General features: G+C 40.9%; 1 protein-coding gene across 2 annotated transcripts in view; it reads right to left on the bottom strand.

The window, feature by feature from the left end:
• Positions 1 to 20,532, bottom strand: part of sgsm1a (small G protein signaling modulator 1a) — a 37,833-nt gene that overhangs the window by 2,764 nt on the left and 14,537 nt on the right. The window contains exons 4-24 of one of the 2 annotated variants that reach the window (XM_080894494.1): positions 14,094 to 14,256; positions 13,653 to 13,805; positions 13,495 to 13,562; positions 12,572 to 12,717; positions 10,775 to 10,912; positions 10,309 to 10,433; positions 9,380 to 9,447; positions 9,133 to 9,296; positions 8,604 to 8,739; positions 7,747 to 7,876; positions 7,206 to 7,270; positions 6,498 to 6,643; positions 5,953 to 6,081; positions 5,685 to 5,867; positions 5,401 to 5,466; positions 4,115 to 5,239; positions 3,897 to 4,021; positions 2,007 to 2,089; positions 1,758 to 1,867; positions 1,551 to 1,647; positions 1,045 to 1,212 (exon numbers count right to left, since the gene is read on the bottom strand). In XM_080894494.1, coding sequence (XP_080750620.1) covers positions 1,045 to 1,212; positions 1,551 to 1,647; positions 1,758 to 1,867; positions 2,007 to 2,089; positions 3,897 to 4,021; positions 4,115 to 5,239; positions 5,401 to 5,466; positions 5,685 to 5,867; positions 5,953 to 6,081; positions 6,498 to 6,643; positions 7,206 to 7,270; positions 7,747 to 7,876; positions 8,604 to 8,739; positions 9,133 to 9,296; positions 9,380 to 9,447; positions 10,309 to 10,433; positions 10,775 to 10,912; positions 12,572 to 12,717; positions 13,495 to 13,562; positions 13,653 to 13,805; positions 14,094 to 14,256 — 3,588 coding nt within the window. The remainder of the gene's footprint in view (positions 1 to 1,044; positions 1,213 to 1,550; positions 1,648 to 1,757; positions 1,868 to 2,006; positions 2,090 to 3,896; positions 4,022 to 4,114; positions 5,240 to 5,400; positions 5,467 to 5,684; positions 5,868 to 5,952; positions 6,082 to 6,497; positions 6,644 to 7,205; positions 7,271 to 7,746; positions 7,877 to 8,603; positions 8,740 to 9,132; positions 9,297 to 9,379; positions 9,448 to 10,308; positions 10,434 to 10,774; positions 10,913 to 12,571; positions 12,718 to 13,494; positions 13,563 to 13,652; positions 13,806 to 14,093; positions 14,257 to 20,532) is intronic. The other variant, XM_080894495.1, reaches the window with a different exon arrangement.

Raw genomic sequence — 20,532 nt, 5'->3', positions numbered from 1 at the left:
CTGGATGGGAGAGGCTGCAATATTACAACATCTAATCTATTGTATGAGTCAGACTGTTAAAATGGTGATCTCTATATTGTAGCTGCTTCTTCAGTGTCTTTAAGATACAGAGCTAAAATTAATCTGCTGTAGTATACAGGCTGAATAGTAATACAATAACAAATAGATTAACTTTAATAAGTAAAATATCAAACATAAGGGGCAGGGATAGCTCAGTAGGTAGAGTGGTAGCCCCATGATCGGAAGGTCGGGGGTTCGACTCCACTGAACGGCTACCCTGAAGTACCCCTGAGCAAGGTACCGTCCCTACACACTGCTCCCCGGGCGCTGCACTGGCAGCTGCCCACTGCTTCACTGGGTGAATGGGTTAAATGCAGAGGAACTATTTCCCTATGGGGACTAACACGCACACTTTTAAGGCTAGAGGGCCAGAATTGGCCCAGCAAAGACTTAAATTTGGTCGACTGGACGGTTCTGGAAAATGTGAAGGAAGGCATAAATTTTCTACTCCTTGATTTTCATGAAATGCAAGGTATGGCTATGGTACCAATTTGAAAATCCTACGATGCTTCGAGTTATTGAGTTCAGAGAGTTGGATGTCCAGACTGCAATGACTGCGTGCCCGACGGGCTGATGACAATAAAAACTTTATATTTCATAATTATAGGACAGGCTGGGAAATAAGCTACTGGAGGCTTTTCTGTAATTTTACACATTTATCATGTAGAAACACTAAATGTTGAAATTGGAGTTCTTTTTCATATATTAAGACATCTCAGGGATTAAATGTTTAATTTAATGTCTTTACACTGACAGAAATGGAAGTTTCACTGTCTGGAGGATAAAAAAAAAAAAAAATCTATCTGCAGTATTAGAACAAGGCAAAACAGAGTAATGTAATCAGAGTAGCATAATGTTAATATAAAACCTCATTAAACCAGATAGTTACTAGATTAATGTTGGTTTTGAAACTTGTTCTTGTTTTATTGTGCCAAATAGTCTTGCACAGTAATGTATATGTGAACTTCAGCTTCAAGGCTTTACCGTTGAAGAACTTAATGATGTCAGTGAAGTCCATGTTATTCTCCAGGATGATGTCCCTGTACACCTCCACCAGCGCCAGTGCAATGAAGAGGACAAAGTGACTGGAAGAGACATGCTTTGCTGCCCAGATGGTTTCCCAGACTGCAAACACGTCATCATAGACCAGCTCTGCAAGACAAAGCGCCCAAACAAAAGCTGAACTGCAGCGGCGTTCGGAGGTTTGGGTGGGAGGTGAGTTCGTTGAGCTTTCAGTGGATAGAGGAGACGATACAGATACAGCAAATACGATAATAGAAAGTACGGCTAAACTAGGGCAAACCCTCATTCTAAAGTACTGTGAATCGTAAATCCAGAACATTTAACGATCATTCATGCAAAATCTCCTCCAGCTGAATCTGCTGCTAACAAGCTGGCAGATTGTTTGGTATTTTATCCACAAGCAAGGCTTAAAGAGAGGAATCTTCTCTAATTGGTGCAAACTGTGTCAGGCTATGCTGTCACTTTACCTCGCTTGAAGTCTAGGAGAAACCAGCGGTAGCAGAAATAGAAGTGGGTGTAGTCTCCATTCTGGTGCATTAGCTCAAACAGCTCACAATCCAGGATCTATACCGAGAGACGGTCAAAGTAAATTAAATAATTATAAATAAAATTAAGACAGCAATTGTGTGAGAAAAACGTGAAGAAGAAATGGGGGTTTGTAGATGCTGTGTGACCTGGATTAGTGAGCGCATGTTTGCAAAGTGAGTGTCCATAGCTCCTCCGTGTGGAAAGTTTTGATTCATTCTCTTCATGAGTTCAGTGAAACAGCTGAAAGCCATGGCCTCTGACAGGACAGAGAGAGGAAGCGGGAGTGAAAAAATCGAGTGGGCAAACTCTTCTCTGCTGTTACATCAAATACTGTAAAAATACACCAAGTGTCAAAGAGGAGGGAAAATAAATAATGACTCAGTGTGTTGACTCACCATCATCCAGAATGACTAGAAGTGGAGCCAGCAGGTCGCACATTCCCTGCACGTAACCGATGTCAAGGTGCCTCCAGATATAGCTGTGAATATACAACCAAGAGAAGTGAACTTGACTCCACTTGGCTGCTTTTCTCTCTGAGCTGCACTAATGTCAACAGCTGTTTCCACACTCAAGTTGTAACATATAATAATCACCGTTTTTAGGACAACTACTCTGCAAAAGACTTGATCATATATTTTTCTCGGAAATTGGGGAAAAGGCGGAGATTTATTGAAATGTGGAAATACAGCATATGGAATAAAAACAGGGTTTGCACAGTTCTTACAAGCTCGCTGGACAGCATTATTCTTCAGCATAGCCTGAACTCTCTTAGGCAACCTGTGTTGTAATTTTTAAAGTAGTTTTCAGGAATAGTTCTCCAGGCTTCTTAGAAGACATTCAAGCTTTTCTTTGGATGTTTGCTGCCTTTTATTCTGTTTTCAGTATGCTCATATTCAGTATGCTTCGGATCACTGTCATGATGAAAAATGAAGCCACTGCAAATCAAATACTTTCCAGTTGGTATTTTTTTGGTGAATTACAAACTGATGGTACTTTTCTGTGATCATGATTCCATCAGTTTTTCATAATTTCATAATTCCAGCACCACTGGCCCAACTATGAAAAGCCCTTCTACCTTGTTTTACAGAAGGCTGTAGACACTCATTGTTCTACCTCTCTCCTGACCTCCTCTGCATGTATTGATTGATATTAGGTTAGTGTTAAGGATCTTAACGAGTAAAGAAAAAAAAAAAAAAAAAAAACATAGAAAAAACCCCCCAAAACACAAAAATATTTAACTGTTGCTCAAAAAAAAGTTCTGGCTTCTTTGGAGCAAAATATAAAGAAATGATGTGTGACTCAAGACTTTCGCACAGTACTGTATGTTCTTTCTCCAAAACGTGTTATTCTTTGTAATTAGGGCTGCTAAAACTGTGTATATATATATATATATATATATATATGTATATATATGTGTATATATATATATATATATGTATATATGTATATATATATATATATATATATATGTATATATATGTGTATATATATATATATATATATATATATATATATATATATATATATATATATATATATATATATATATATATATATATATATATATTTTGTATAAGAAGGGCTTAGAAAGGTGTAGATGAGTGGCTCATCGTGAGTGAAGGCATAAAGAAAATAAAGACGTAATCTGCTGTTTAAGAAAACGTCTTTTTTGTGTGTTTTCTTATTTTCAACTAGTTACAAGAAAGAAAAAAAAAAGTTAGGCATGTACAATAGAAGCAGACATAAAAACTAGAAAATGCAACTGGAGAGAGAAAGAATGTGTAGCCTGTTAGCTCAACTGGCTATAAAAACATTTCAGATCAAAGTCATTTCTGCTGCACTGTTGGATTTTCTTTCCTTGGGTTACATCTTAGTGTTGTGATCACTTGTATTCCTGGCTTCGTAGCGTTATTATGTCGGAAAATTGACAAAGGAAGCTCTCAATTGAATCTGAGTGAGTCATTCAGCTCTTGAAAAAAAGAACTGCCCACTGCTTTGTCTTATTGGTGTTCATCTTTTCACGGTGTTTAAATATGATCACAGTTATATATATGACGTTTATAGAGCATTTATGTAGTTTATTTAAGCCTAAACAGAGACAAATCCTCCATTCTTCTTCTATATCTTTTTCACCGCAAGAGCTCTCTTCAGGAGTAAAATGCTTAACGAATGACATCACTTTTTTCAAGATTTTGTCAAATCTTAACAGCCAATAATGACGAGAAACTCACGTTTCCTTTCCATTTTCCTTTTATTACCCTTGAGTGTTGCTCTCGGTGTTTTACCTGCACATGATGTTGCGTAGTTTCTCCAGGTTGGCAGGAGTAAAGTACCAGTAGTTTCTATCACAGCGCTGGACGTCCTTTTCAATGCGGTGCAGATTCAGTGTATACAGGTCCAAAAGTTCTTGCTGAAATAGATGAAATGATACTTATGTTTAAAACATAGTTACGGTCATTTGAGTTTATTTAATGTAAATTAATTTCATATCATATTGTCATACAGAGAAAGGACTCCCAGTTGACACTTGAGAGGTCACTTGGTTCTTTGTGTTTTCAGATGCAGCCAGAGAGTCAAAGGGAGGGTAAAGGCTCTCCATCTCCGGCTCCGACAGGTTGGACTCTGTGCCCTCTGGACTGAGCTTTCTTTGTTCCTCCTTCTGCCTGAGCTCTACGTGAGGGGGCGAGTTCTCAGAGGAAGACGAGGTTTCACAATGTCCTTTCCTGCTCCAAGGCACCATGGAAACTTTGGCTTTGGGGATCTCCTCCATTTCTATGGCTGAGGGAGACTCATCTGACTCAGTCATGATGTGAGGCTCATCTTTCTGAGTGGCACTGTAGGCTTCTCTTGCTTTCACCACTCTGGTGTCTGCTGAGAGAGTGAGATTTTCCACTTCAGGAGCCCCGGGACCTTTGAATATTTTCTCTTTCCCTCCTGTCACTAAAACCTCTTTACTCGTCTTTGATTCGTCCACTTCCTCCATCTTTTCCACATTCGCTTCTTCGGGTTTCAATGCTTTTGCCGCTTCTAGTGTCTCTAAAGATTGGTTACCTTTAATGTTCCTATCGAGGCTTTTATCTTCAAGCTTTGTCCCCGCTGCTTTAACAGCTTGTGACTCCTCGATATTATCTTTCATTTCAGGCTTTAAACTCGTCTTTTTCGTGTCTATTTTATCACCTGTTTCTGCAGCATGTTTTGAAGTTTTGGTCACATCGGAGGCTTTCTCTTTCTCCACCCTTTTGTCCTTCACTTCACCTTGCACCTGGCCGTCCTTTTCCAATGACTGACCTTCGCTCTCTCCTCCTGCAGGCTTGACAGAGCTCTGTGATGCCTGAGGGACAGCTGCAGGTCTCGGGGTTGTATCTTGTGCAGCGCTGTCCTCTGTGCTGAAGGAGCCGTCCGACAGGCCAGAGGTGATGGAGAAGTTGCGAGAGGAAGGATGTCCAGAGTCAGGAGAGCTCGTCCCGTTCTGCAGAGCTCCGTTGGGCAGCTTAGGCACCTGTTTGGTTTCTCCATTCTTGGGCTCCATCTCAATCTGGTCCACCTCCTCTACAGACTCAAACACCTGAAAGAACAAGCCAAAGGGAAGCAGGCTACTCCAGGGGAAGGGTTGGGAGGATGTAAAGAACTAGCAGGAGAGAAGGTAGCAGTGAGGAGTTTTGGTTCAAAATGCTGAGATCAAACGGACAGAGTGACAGAAATGGATGATAGAAATGCAACATTATCTTCACCATCTTTAAAAGACCAAAAGACTAATTTGACATCCAAATATTGCTGAGTTTGTGATACCTGTGTGCTGCTGCTGGAATCACTCTGCAGGCGAGCCAAACTCTGCCTGTCTGAGCTCTGGGAGGACTGTGATCGGAGAATAAAAGGCATGTGTGGGAAAAAGAGTATAAAAAAAGCACAATTCAAGCTCCAAAGTGTAAAATTGGCATTAATGTTTAATTCTCCATCTTCTCTGTCATTGTACCTGGATGAATTACTAGTTTTGGTCACAACATACACTGGTCTACACCGAAGGTTACTGTGTTTTTCCTTTGAGTCTGCATGTGTACGCGTTGCTGTTTTACCTCATTGCTCACAGTTGAATCGTGATGCTTAATCTTCTGACTGTAACTGTCCATGCTTGCACCTGAGGAGCACTTCGCCAAAGCCGCAGCGTGCTGCTCCTTCTCTCGCTGGCGGACAATCTCCTCACAGCTGAGCCACTCCCCCATGGTCTGCTGGTAGCACACTCTGACCTGATCATCCACCTGCATGAAAAAGTAAAGGATGAAGGATCAGTGTTTAGGTGGAAAAGGCTTCTGGTTCAAAACCATAAGCATAGAAACTACAAACCTCCTTTCTCTCAGCCTCTGACATACCAAACTGGTAATGACCCAGCAGGAAAGGCCACACCTCTTTCCTCAGTGATGGCTCCACACCACCAAAGTACACCAGGCGCAGCAGCTCCTGCTCCTTGTAGGCCTAAAGAAACAAGACAGGCAGTTGATTAACTGCATATGTAAATAGTTCATCACTGCTTCAAAACAACACAGGTCACAGGCTGCTGGTGCTGAAATAGTTACTTCAGTGTCAACTGGTTTATTAAGAACAATCCAGTTTGCAGTGCTTGGCTAATAAACTATTCTTTTATTTTTAATTCAGACTCTCTTTGACTCCAGCAAATATAACAATGTTAAAAATAAGTTTGAGATTTATAGAGCCATTAGTCGCCTGTCATGCACACTGTCGAGAGACTAATAGTGTGAACCACTTTTTAGGAGAGGATTGATATTAATATGAAGACTGACTGAGTGATGGGGGATGCTGCTTGTGTGTGTGAACAGAAAAAAGGTAATATTAAGTTTGTGTTGCAGTAAGGGGATGTCAGAGGTGCTTACTGTGCAGTCTTTGAGGAAAGTCTGCCACACGTCTGCGGTGAGGCCTCCGGAGGCGGCACAGGGCACGTCGGGCGCCACAATGGTGTGATTTACGAGAGCTGAGAGGTGCGTACGCACTGTAGAAAGGTGACGGCAGTATGCCAGCCCTGGTTGACAATGCAGTTTGTTATTGAAGAAGCTAAAGCAGGCCATAAAATATGTTTTCAAATTGAATGTGAAGGGATTTTTTAGGGTATACACTACGGCTCAGTCACAGTAGAGTAAAAATAGGACGGCAACCTCGCTGTGATGAGGAACAATCAGTGGTTGACCGGTGAACGCATTTCGTTTCTTTGCTGTTAGTGACCGGCTGCAAAGACTTGCGGCGATGCCCAGAGGTTGAGCTTGCAGCTTTTAATTGCAAAGTGATTGCACAGGTCACCGCGTAGGAGGCAAGCTGTGTCCTAACAATCGTAGACTGATTCAGTGAGTAGTTTTCTCATATGAATTTGTGATTTCTGCTGATTTATGAGTGAAGGTCATTACGCACCGAGTGCGATGCAAAAAAGCGACATGAAATTCAGAATTGTAAGATCCAAACCTGTTGTGTAATGTATAGACATACCGAACACAAAATTCGCCCACAAAAGATGTGAAAAAATTGAAGTCAACATCGTCATGCAACCATCTTTTTCCCTAGTGTGACTGCAGCATTAAGCATTTACATACAGCCATAAAATGCCCTGGAGATGATCTGATACTTCATGTTGTCACATAGCAGCTTCAGAGGAGTCCTGCAGAAAGACACAACCCACATTAGTATGCAGAGAAAACACAGACAGCTATACACTATCATTAGACCAATTATTAAGTGCAGGTAATTCATATTCTCTCGAATATATGATAATCCTCTATCTAATGTAGAGTTCATTACTGTGTCGGGGCTGACCTTTTATAAAATGATAAACTGTTATGCTGCCATATAGAACAAATTAGCCAGCAGCCTGTCTTCTTTCCACAGCTCTCTACCATTTTATCTGCACAGCTTATCACCAATTCTCCCAACACGTTCTCATTTCACTGAGGTAAATGTCACACAATTGTCTTCTGGGTAATTGCTGGGTTCTTGTATCTTGCTTCCATCCCCGGTTTCCTCTGTATTGCAGAGGTTGTCAGGTGCATCAGGTGAATCGCAGCAGCCTTCAGGAGCTTCACAGTTCCCCGGTCGTAACACAGCTCTGTCTATCTTGGGGCGTGTTTTATCTCTCACCTCTCATGGTTGCACCCCTTGGGTGTCGCCGCTTCAGAGAAGCTCCCCTGAGAGCAGGAGGAACACGAGGACTTCCTGAGAGTGGGATGCCACATCTTAGCTCCCGGATCCATCAGATCTGGAGGAGTCACTGCAGCATGCACACAAACACGTGCCATCATAATCCCTTTAGAGCAGCATACTGCTGAGGCTTTCGAGAACAGTTATATTTGCACTTTGCAATATTTTTGCTGAAACACAATTATGCTGATCACTAGTGACCTGCTTATGCTCGATTCCTGTAAGAGCAAAGAAAAGGCGCACAAACAGAAGCATTTACGATACTATGATAATCGTGAGGAATGAAGCCATCGTGTTTGATTACATTAATATAGGGAGGAAGTTCAATTAAGCAAGCGCCTTTCTCAATTCGGTTGCCATGTTTGATTAGTTGTCCACTGTTCGCCTGATTAAAGGCTATTGTGTCGTGGTGCAGTAAAAGAGGTGTGAAGCATTGTGGCTTTATTGACACGGCACACCAATAAACATTTCCTGAGGCACAGGACAGGGCAGGAGGATATTAGACGCAAGGAATTAAAGCAAGGCAAAGCTGACAGATGGACAGACGAGCCAAAGTGTGACAGTGTTACAGCTGCTTCCTGTGAGTGAGGGGGATTCTTCAGGACAGCTGCAGGACTGCCTGGGTACGACCAGGGGCCCTGCTTTGGTAGGGCACTTTCCAATCGGTTGGAAGGACAGGGATGAAGTCAGACGGGGAGGATGAGTTACAGTCACTGTAACAAACAATCGGCAACATTTTTATCAAAATGCAAAGGCAGGGAGAAGCCCCTGGGCCCTGCTTATGTCTGATGACTCACCAAACTCTGACTGACTGTTTGGAAAGAGGATTCGGAAGACATAGTCCGTGGCCTCGTCCTCCTCCTTATCGGAGACCGAGTCTGAGGATCCAGATCCCTGAGGAACCCTCTTTCGTAGCTTAGGAAACACCTTTCCCTGCAACAAGAAAAATAACTAATGGCAATGACAAATATGCTGAACCGCTAAAGCCCAGAAAAGCCACCCCTGTGAAGATGAACCTGTTTAGTGTCTGTATGATTAAGCCTATTAATAGTGGCTGAACATGCGTGGGTGGTTCTCTTTCTTCAGTTCAGTTAAAGAAACATTAACAAAGCCATTCAAGGTCTAAGCAGACACTAATCCACACTCCTTCACCAGTATCTCTCCACACAATGCTTTAAAGAGGCTGTGCATCCATTTCTTTCACATCCAGATGTCTTTTCTTTATTGATTTATTGATCAGAGGAGACTGAAGCACACCCTAGCTCTTTTGTGTGGAAGAACACTAGAATAAATGATGCGTGCTGTGGGAGAGCCCTCCGTGCTGACCTTTCCCCTCTGCAACCAGAGTGGAGGATCAAGCTGGCCGTGGGGAAGGAGGCCATTCTCAAGGCAGGAGAGGAACTGGAGCAAATGACCTCCTTTAGGGAAGCGAAGTGGAGGTCTTTGGATCCCGTCTTGACTGACCAGCACTGCCGTCCCCCCACTGTCCACTACAAGGTAAACAGCAGATGTAACAGATCAACAGTAATAACCTGCAAACCCAGAGTTACAGTAGTGATACAATTTCACCCACCTTGCTGATGACAATGCAAATAAACTATCTCCTCTAGAGGGATTGTCATGGCATAGTCCCAGTAAACGCTGAAAAATATGGAGACAAAATGCTGTGACCCAGACTAGTCTAACCACAATACTAGATAACAGCGACACACAAACCCATTGTAAATATTTATGTAAATCCATTATTTTACAGCTGCCAGAAAAAAGTAGTTGGAACAATCAATTCATTTGGAGAGAGAAAACACCTCACAGGTATGACATGATTTACGAGTTCGACAGGTGTCTTTTACAGTGTCTCAGTCAATAAACCATCTGCTGGATGCCGGTGTGTGAATATCAGCCTCATCAGATCAGCACCATTTATTCAGTGAGCCCTTGAGCAGCGCACAAACACACTGCATTATTCAGTAACAGCCAAGTGTTAGACAAACAACGCAGCGGAGAAGAAATAATGTGCTGCTTACACGTCTGTGTGGAGGCAATTTACATGCTAAGATCAATCAATCAAATCTTTTTTTTAAATATATAAGTAACAAGTTTTAATACACATGAAGAACAAATAAACATGAAGTCATTGAAAGTTATCCTCTTCACACGAGAAAAGAAACCAAACCAAATGTTGAACATTTCCTGTTTGAAAAGGAGTATTAATTCCTACCCAGCTCATCTTATATATCTGTTCACAATCTAATACAGATATATGCTATAAATAAATATGCCTGTCTAATACACAGATTCATGTTATTTTAATATATATGTTTTTATAAACAGATCTATAATTATTTAACTACACCTATACAAAATTATTGCTTTTTTATAATAGTTACTATAGTTAAAATAATTATAATGACATATTAAAGCATGTGTTACTATAGAAGTTGGTATTATAAAAGTATTTCCAACATTTTACATAATGATTTTTACAGATAGGTAAATTTGCACCTGCGTTCATACTCCAAGTCTCCCACAGAGCCGTTCATGAGCTGATTGGGCGTCCACTTTAGTGTCATGAGTTCAGCAGTCTGGTGCAGAGACAGGTAACCTGGAATAGCCTCCATATCGTCCCTCTGAAAGAGCCACAGGGATTCAACTGAGGTTATGTTTGTAGGTAATAATAAATAAATGTAATAAATAATGCAAATTTTATCCACAGTTTACCCTGATAACACATAAAAGCAAAGCATTTATTAGTTTTGTGTGAAAAAGACAAAAAAAAGAAGGAAGGGAAGATGTGTGCATTCACATTATATCACAGTGATGTGAGAAAAAAATCTGCTAGAGCGCTTTGATGACAACATAATATGTAGAGCAGCTTTTATCCAGGACGTCAATGTAACAGGATATACGTCAGGTTTTAAAGACTTTATCTCACAGCTATATAAATGCTGAAGTGAACAGAGACGGTTACCGGTTGTACGAGCACGTTGTTCTTGCCAAACAGTAGTGTCGCCCTGTTGTTCTGATGCAGCGACTCCACATATTCACGAGCTGATGGTGAGGGGGAGGGGCGCTCATCCATGCTGCTGCTGGAGTGCCGCTTCTGGATCTAGACACACACACACACACACACACACACACACACACACACACACACACACACACACACACACACACACACACACAAAATATATAAAATCAGATCAAAAACTCATGACTTACACCAATGCAGTTTCAGTCGTTCCCGATGTCAAAAACCAGTCTGATTTTGCTTGGAGCACACAAACGCATCCGTAAGCACTGCGGCGTACAGGACAGGCCAAGTTGACCTGGTTCGCTCTTAACTTGGCAACTAAATAAATGTGATTGTCTGCAATACACTCTGTTCTTTCTCCTGGGACACACTGAGCTCCACTCATTGCAGCAATCTTAGCGAGGCCTCCAGACAGATAAACAGCATCTCAGAAGGGGACGGAACTGATAGTCTGCCGAAGCTAATATCAGCTCATATCTCAGCATAAATGGACACTATACATGTGCAGAGAAAAAACAAAAGAAGCCTGAAACTAACTCTGCTTTCACATCTGCTGAAAAATACAGCTTTTATTGTTTTGGATATGTTTACTTTAGAAATTTGCAGCAGAAAATGTAGTTTGACAGGAACAAATGATCATGAAATCTAAGTAAAACTTACATTTATGTTCTTTGGGAGCTGTAAAAGAAATACACAAGTGCAGACGCTTATAGATGGAGTGGAAATGGAAAGAGTTCATGAAAATACGTTCCTTGGATTGACAATAGAGGATAAAAACACCTGGAAATCTCATACATGACATATACATAACAAAGGCTCAAGAAGCATTTCAGTACTGAGTGAACTGGACCACAAACCACTCCATGTTCTCTACTCTCCACTGGTTTTAGCATGTTTGAATTACTGTGCAGAGGTCTGGAGCTATACTTATCAATACTGCAAAAAAAAGGCCATACAGATAATCCATAATACTGATTATAGAGATCATTTAAACCCACTATTCCCAAAATCAAATAAATTTATGAATTTCACTGATCTGAGTCATCGCAATAAACAGCCTAACTCCCTGACAATATTTTGTCTGGTTTCTTTAGGGGGCACCACAGCAGCTCACCTGCCTCCATCTCCCCCTATCCCTAACATCCTCCTCTGTCAGATGATCCCTCTATATGTCCTCCTTCACTCCATCCATAAATCTTCTGTTTTCCTCCTGCCTGGAAGCTTGATATTCAACTTCTGTTTGTCCACCATTCCTCCTCTGCACATGTAAACACCATCTCAGCCTTGCTCTCAACTTTGTCTTTAAGCTGCTCAATCTGCTCACCCCTCTGATGTCCTCATGACCAGGATGGATCTCAACATCTTCAGCTCTACCACCTACAGCTCAGCCCCCTGACTTTGTCAGTGCTATCGTCTGAAAACCATACTTTTGTCACAAATCACTCCTGATACTCGTCTCCATCCACTCCACCTCTGTCCACTGTCTTCTTCACCAGTCTGGTCCATTGTCAGTTGCTTTGGATGGTTGTCCCTGGATATTTAAACTCATCCACCTTCACTGTCTCACTCACACACGCCTCTACTGACATTCATTGTTCTTCTCTCCAGAGCATACCTCCACCTTTCCAAGCTCTCTTCCACCTGAACCCTACTCTCACCATGGATCACAATGTCATCTGTAAACATCATAGTCCACAGAGACTCAACAAATGACAAACAACAAATAACACTTACACACAGCGCGGGCCTCTTAGTAGGAGAATCCTGCCTGCAGAGGCCACCGTGGATACGATGTCGTTGTACTAACTCGTCAGCAGACGGGTCTGTCCAGAAGTGGTCAGCTGTCTTCATCTTTGTGTATTCCAATGCACAAGGTCCAACTGTTGAACAGTTTTGTTAAGCAACAATCTCTATGAAAATCAATCATTAAACACATTGTGTAATAAATAAAAGACAGAAGAGTGACTTCATGCATGTCCAATCATCCAGGTAAGGAAATCCCAGAAAGCTGATCCTGTTGATACGATTAACAGACTCAAGTTGCTGGGAAAGACTGAACTGAATTTATTAATCTATTTATTAATCTATCACTGGAAAGTATGAAGGTCCTTGCAATCCCTCAATACAAGCCTTCTTGTCTAGAGTGTGTATATTGTCTCGGACCTGTCAAGCAAAAATCAACTGAAAAAAAGTAATAAAACAAAAATAAAATGGCAGAAACGTTTTTTTTTTTGCTGCTGTCCTGTCTTGTTATTCAGTTCAAGGCCCCTTGGATTGATACTTGGACTCTCTTGGTTGGGGATAAGGGGACAAGCATGCAAGCATATTGATAGAGACAGGGAGCACTTCTGCCTCCAGTGAAAACAATTTTCACTGTTCACTGGTGGGAAACAACTGCGGGACTATGCCTGTGTTGCTGCACAGCAGATGTCAACAGGTTAACGTCTCAGCAGTTTAGCATTTGGTCACGAGGACAAGTTGAAAGAATATAAAGAGCAAAGAACAGTTTCCTTGCTTGGACAATGAGTAAATATAAGAAATGGTCTTGTAAAAAAGGGCAGGATAACATAACGTCCTTGTTCTGCCTACTTTTCCCTAGGTCATAATTTTAAATCTTCATGTAAATGATATTAAACCACCACTGTTGGTATAATTACCCAACAGAGATGCGAGGATGGGTCCATCTACAGGGTCCATGAGAACAGCCTCTTTTTCGTAGTATTTACTGAAAGACAAATATGAAAGGGGAATTATGCGGGAAGACAGAAATCTTGTAACTCATTTGGACAAGATGCTGTTTCCCATCTCAAATTACCTGCTGTTCTCCACCAGGTAGAGGACAATCTTGTCTAGCACCTTCTCAAAAAGAGCCGTCCGTATCCACAGGTTCTTGACTACAGGCGGGCTGAGGCTGGGCAGTCGGGGCATCTTGCGAATGCTGTCTTGACTTTGCAAGCTTTGACTTCGTCTGCAGAAGGGAAAGAGTTATAATTTTAGGAAGTAGACGTGTTTTTAAAACTCCTGAAGCAAAACCCCATCTGCATAAAACAAATACAGTGGCATAAGTAACTCATGAATAAAAATGCCTATAAACATGAATTATTTAGAAGCTTTTCATCATAAAAATAAACCCCAGCCCTTCAGAGAGACAGTCATTTGTTTTCAGTGCTTTCGCTGGAACAACAAACAGGCTTTGGTGCAAGCTTTGAAGTCTGCTGTGATGTGTGATATGAGCTGTGATGTGTGCGTCTCGCACTTTGTCTCAATGATCTGCTCGAGCTCCTGGGCCTTCCTGCACAGCTCCTCAGCTGGGGGAAAGCTTTTCCCCACCTTGGTGAAGAGTGCCGCGATCTTGTTGCTACGTAGAAAGCCTGCCGCTCGCCGCTTCAGCCCATGAAGGACACACGCCTCCACTGCAGCTGTGTGTACAAAAGCATGATGCCATTATTAGGGCACACTGATTAATAAGGTATGTCAGAAAAGCATAACAACACAGGACACGTGAATCCATCATAACAACAAAATCATCAAACCCCACAGAGAGACGGGCAAAATGTAAAGCAGAAAATGCTTCTGTGGCACAAAATTTTAAGTTTAATGTTATTTTTTTTATTATGTTAGCAAAACTCATTTGACTTTAAATAGCAGAAAATATTATTTTAGCATTTTTAAATCAGCCGGGACAGTAAAAATATAAAAAGAAAGCTCACATGTTAAGTTGTTTTACATACTTTGCTATTTACACGTCACATGGACGCACAGGCAGATTATGATGGATGGGCAGCATACTCTGCACCTAAAGCTTTCACATAAGAGTAACTTTACCTACAGCTGCATTAAATATTACCACAACTTTGATCGGCAATGACTAATGCAATTTTGACATCACCCAGAAATGTGTTTGGTAACACAAAATATTATCTTATGGGTAGCTTTTATCATTCATTCTCATTCAGCCTAGCAGTTAGCTGACAAATAATGTGGCTTGTTGCGCAGTTAATTGCACTAACAGTACCTTCAACACCTTAAATTTGGGATCCAAATTTGGTGTGAAATTGTTCTTTTGCATGTTACTTGGCAAACAATTAGCAGGCATCTGAGGATCCCCCTTGTTAATTAAGTTTGTGTTAGCTGAAATATCGTCACTGGCCATTTATTTTTATACCTGGCTAGTGGATTGGACATTTATGATGTGAATCTCCCGATTCGCCACATCTCAAATGTGCACTATGCTACTGAGATGTGGGGACTGTGGAGGCCATTTGAGTCCAACTCATTGTCTTATTTAAGCAACCATTTTCAGGTGATTCGAGCTTTGTCTTCTTGCTGGGAGCAGCCATTAAATGATGGGCACACTTTGGTCATAAAGGGATGGACATGGTCAGAAACAATCCTCTGTGGTGATTAAACAACGCTTGGCTGATACTAAGGAAGCCAAAAGTGTGCCGAGAAAATATATCCCCCACACCTTCACAGCACCACTAGCCTGAACCATTGATACAAGGCAGGATGGATCCATGTCTCCACGTTGTTCATACCACTTTCTGCCCCTACCATCCGGATGCCACAGCAGGAATAGCGACTCATGAGACCATCAACCTTATTAATCTTCTTTCAATCACCTTTCTTGTGATGGTCAATCTGAATTTCAGCAGGTCATCTCGACTATGATGACTACATGGCTAAATGCACTGAGCTACTGCCATGTGATTGGTTCTCTGTTCTGTTTTAGTTTTACATATCGAAAGAGAAAACCAAGATGACCGTTCTAAAGCTCAAGTTTCTAAGCTGTACTCCACAACATAGAAGTTACTTTAATAAGTTAATACTGTGTATTTGTATAGTCTACATGTATGTACGTTCAGTGCATTTACACTGTAGAGATCTAGCATCTGTCATGTGACCTGTTTGTTTTCTTATTTGATGAATGACCATTTGCTAAACTGTTTTCCTGGTTACAATACACTATTAAATATGCCAAACCATCAGATAATCTTCCAGTTTACCCAGTAAGCGGCCCACAAGTTAAAGGCATGTGGACACACTTGCACAGTCACTTGACCGTGGCAAAGAATAAGACACCCCCCGTTCCCTTTCAGGTCTACGTGGCAGCGCCTGGAGCTGTGTTGACATTTGAGTCCTCTTTCAGGACTAATCCCGTAGCTCTGTTCACATGGGTTCAGGGGGAAGGCTGGGGTTGCCATGGCAACTCACGAGAGAGCGAGATGAGCAGAGGGAGGGAGGGCCAGCGCCGAATCATCGGCATCATGATCGTTGTCTTTCTACCATCTTCACCCCACTAAACACTGTCACTCTTTCCTTCACCCCACCCCTTTTTTATGGACTTTCTCTGTCACTGTTAAAATCTGGTTTACAAGATTTTACTCCAGCACAGCCATTAAAAGGCTCAGTTTTCCCCACCCTGAACATTTTTTGCTAATTATCCCTCACATCTTTCTAAGGGCAACATGCTGAATGTCATGACTATATTAAAAGGCCTCCAAATATACTTCATGCCCTTTACCCTTTCACCATTTCAGCTAAGTCGTCTCCGATGCCAAAGCTGAAAGCAATAAAGCTTTAAACCTCTACACTTTTGTGGAAGCTTATGTCACAATCTCTGCAGCATCACTTAAATTAAATCCTCTGCAATTACAACCAACATCTGTTGCAGAAGTACTCATAGTTTTAGAAAAAGGGAAACCTGTTACTCACTTTTTTCAATACTGGAATTTCAACTTCTTTAGTGAAGTGAATAGTTTTATCTGAACTATTTAATGCAATTACAATCACAAAAATCATGTAGTGTGAAGAAAATGAGCATCACATGCATGGATTCAGTCCCTAATGGTGAAAACAGCTAATACAGAAAATTGCCTCTAATCATCCTGTATCTGTGGCAACTGAGTGCATTAGGAGACTCTTGGCAGTGACACAGCTGAACAACACTTCGTCCAAGGCATTTGTGTTGTGGATCTCAGCAAATGAACGGGAGAGAGAGTCTGTGGGAATGAGTCAGCACGAGGTTCTAAAAAGTTATTAGCAACCCAATTTCAGTAAGATTTGAGTTTTAAAACAGAGTTGCTAGTGAAATATTTAGAATGTGTTTGTTTTCCCCTTTATTTCTGTCACATAAATAATATCACATCACGAATGCTCGTATTAAACATCTCCAATAATGACGTAACCCCTGTTAACTTCAGCCTCCTCCTCTCTGCTCACTTTTAGGCATTTTCTTTCTACTGTGCGTGTATCCCTGATGTGGAAATCGTAGACACCTAACTCTGGCTGTAAGCTGAAAAAGAATACCCACCTGCTGATCTAACCTTCTTTTTCAGAATAGGAGTCAGTCAGTGAACAACTTTTTGGACAGTGAATGAACCGAGAAGGGTGCATTAACGGTAAACATAAGACATATGAGCATTATTTTGAACTGTCAATCATGCAAAGCTAGTCTTAGGGTCCAAGGATAATCTTTTATGTGATACTGCTGGCCTGACTGCTTATTACACTGTGCTTCTTTAAAACTATATGGCAACAAAACAGTGTATGTGCGCTCAAAATACTTCCACTACCAACAGCAAAAGTGGAGGACACTTGTTGACAATCTTACTTTAGCTTCAGGAAGTATTTAACATGCTAACTGGTGCCTGTAGAGTCTGAGATGTAGCTCTTGGGTTTCTCTGATTACACAGCCTGACTTTGGGGGAATACCTGCTGAGAGGCCACTCCTGGGAAGATGTCTGTTTTGAATATTTTCCACTTGTGAATAATATTTCTTACTGTAGTATGATAGACTTCAAATTGTTTGGAAATAGATGAGAACCAACAGTTGTTCCTCATAAAACTGCCAAGCCCTTTGATTTTATAGAGGTGCTCACATTTGCTGATGATCATTTATTTTAATGGTACAGTGTTCAAAAGCATTTTATCTTTATTATGACATTTTTTTTTTAAAAAATTCAAGTGAACAGCTTTTGCATTCCCTCTGCACTAACAGCATTTTAGCCTCTGCCTGGGCAGCTCATCACACTAGCTTGGGCTTTGGAACTTAATTGCTCCCCAGAGTTTTTTCTCCCATCTTCCACGCACTCTCACTCTCTGTATAGACCACATCTGAAAGACATGTAGTAGCAGGAGCCCCTACCCCCCAAAAAAACAACAACCCAGAGATGAGAGGGTCATCCTGCTGCTGAATTGCCACTGGTACTGGTATGACAGCAGTAGATGAAAGATGTACCTCAGACAGAACAGCAGCTATTAAATCAGGCTATTAGATGATCCAACAGATAATGTCCACAGTGCAGGCTGAGACCGTTGAAATGAAACATGAAAGCACCACCGGATACACATAAAAGGCACAACCCTGCCCCCCACAACACAACACAACACAACACAACACAACACAACACAACACCGAGAGGTATTAAAGAAGTCTTTTAGCTGCACTGTAACAAAAATCTGAGCTCTGTGACAAATTATTTTCATAACCCTCCTGCAGAAAAATAAAACTACAAAAAAGAGATTTGGGGTAAGCTGATTACTGGATGGGAAGGATGTCCAACATTATTCACTTATGGTTGTTAAATAGGTTCAAGCTGTGCTGCAAATTCTTTTCCTACTATGATAATAACCCAAACAGGCTCTACACGGACATTATGAGGGAGTGAGCTTACATAAGAACCCAAAAAGGAAACAACATTGATTTCTAAATCAGCTTATTTTTGATTTCACATACCTCTAAATGAATTTCTTCAAACAATGACACTAAGAGGTAAGTCACTGTTTCTGCAGCGTCTAATTTACTTTTCCTTCTTTGATATTAGTCTGATCCAATTAGTCTGAGTAATGCAAGTGCGCAATTACAAGCCTATAGACAACACCAGTTTCTCTTTATTATCACTGGTACACCTCCTTGCACATTTTTTATACAGTAGTAGAATGATATCATTTACGCCACAGGCCTTTTTTTAATGGGATATTTTGCTTATTTAATATTTTTCCCTACTTAATTCTCTTCCCTAGTCTGAGTATTTACAGCCTCTGGGCATGTAAAATGAAGCCAGTGTGGGTGTGCCGCGTGCAGTTCCTCTAGTGGCCACACGAGGCACGCGCTAAAGTGGAAAAAAGTCAAGTCAAAGAAGTCAAAGTCAAGAATCCAATGTGAAAAAGCTTATCTTTAAATCAACAAAAGGATGTTTTTGTCTCTATAGATAGTTTTCTCCTTCACCTCTGTTAACTAGAGTCACTGAACTGGACTTCTCTGCTACATTTGTGCTGTTGGTGCTTTTGAAGCATTTTCAGTTAAATTATCTGACAAGTAATATGGCACAGACTTTTTGCTCCAGTTTTGGTGATTCAAATTTTAGTCTTTTGTTAGTCTCATCACTAATTAATTTCTCTATGTCGCAGTCGTACAGTTCATGGATGCAGCTTGCTACCCAGATTTGCTGATGACACCACCTTCTTTTCCAAATATGGCCACTGCTGGTTTATAAAACAAAAACAAACCATAACCATGGCCAAAATGCCAATGCTTGAGTCCAATGGGTGATGTCACGCTGGTGATGTCCATCTTTTAAATACAGTCTATGGTATTAACAGCTCTGTCTATCCCTTTGTTAGTTGTTATTCTGTCACATGCCTTATTTTCTGCCAGTGTTCAGCTTTATTCATGGTTTGATTCCCGGAGCTTCAGAGTAACTTTTTAATTTTTTATTTTTTTTACTTAACCTGTGTGTTTTGTGACATTTAAAAAAACCCCATAAATACGCATAACTTGCTTTGTCCTGGCCTAACCAATCATCCCAAGAGTCAGAGTTTAGGTTCTAATCTGAACACCATTAGAAATTATTTATTTCCCATTAATAATGATGGTCTGTGTTACGCCATGCCTTTTCCCCCCCAACAGTCTTTGTCTTTGCACACAGCTAGTAAAAATATCACCTTTTCTGCAAGCTGAGAGTCATTTTATTCACACTTAAATCCACAAATATATCTTGTTATTGATTACAGCTCCGGTCTGAGCCAGACATCCGATGAGCGTGACCACCTGCATGTGGGCAGTGTGTTTCTCGCACTAATCATACTGCAATCCAGAAGTGTGATTTGGAGGCAAGAACAAAAACACTTGGTAAAGGACTGAACTTTAAATATCTCTTATTTGTACTGAACAATAAATATACTCTTGTGCTAAAAGTGTTTCACTGCCTGCTGTTAATGCAGTAGGCATTGACACACTCATCCACCATCCACCATCTCTCCTTGTGGAAAAACTAATTCTATAACACAGACCAATGGATAATTTCTTTGTAACAACCAAATTTTCTTTGAATGTACTGAACATCTCACTGTTATCAATAACTCTACATGAGAATATTGATTAATCTAATATTAATTAAAGAAATTAAATTCAGTTAGTGGCGTTGGAATGAGTGTAAATAGAATAGAATAATCCTTTAATTGTCCCACAAGGGGAAATTGGGTTGTAACAGCAGCAAAAAGACACATATACAAACAGAACAGAACACAGGGCATAGAACAGAAGCACTCAAAATCTTTACATATTTACATCATGGACAATAGTTACCAAAACAATACTGTACAGTTATTAAAATTAAAGTACAGATAAGTGGCAAACCCAGGTTGTTGTGTGCAAACAGAGCAGGATACTGAAAGATGTTTGAATAGTAAGA

This window comes from Rhamphochromis sp. 'chilingali', assembly GCF_963969265.1.
Source record: "Rhamphochromis sp. 'chilingali' genome assembly, chromosome: 10".
NCBI classification, from domain to species: Eukaryota; Metazoa; Chordata; class Actinopteri; order Cichliformes; family Cichlidae; genus Rhamphochromis; species Rhamphochromis sp. 'chilingali'.
This window is presented reverse-complemented; position numbering and strand designations above follow the sequence as displayed.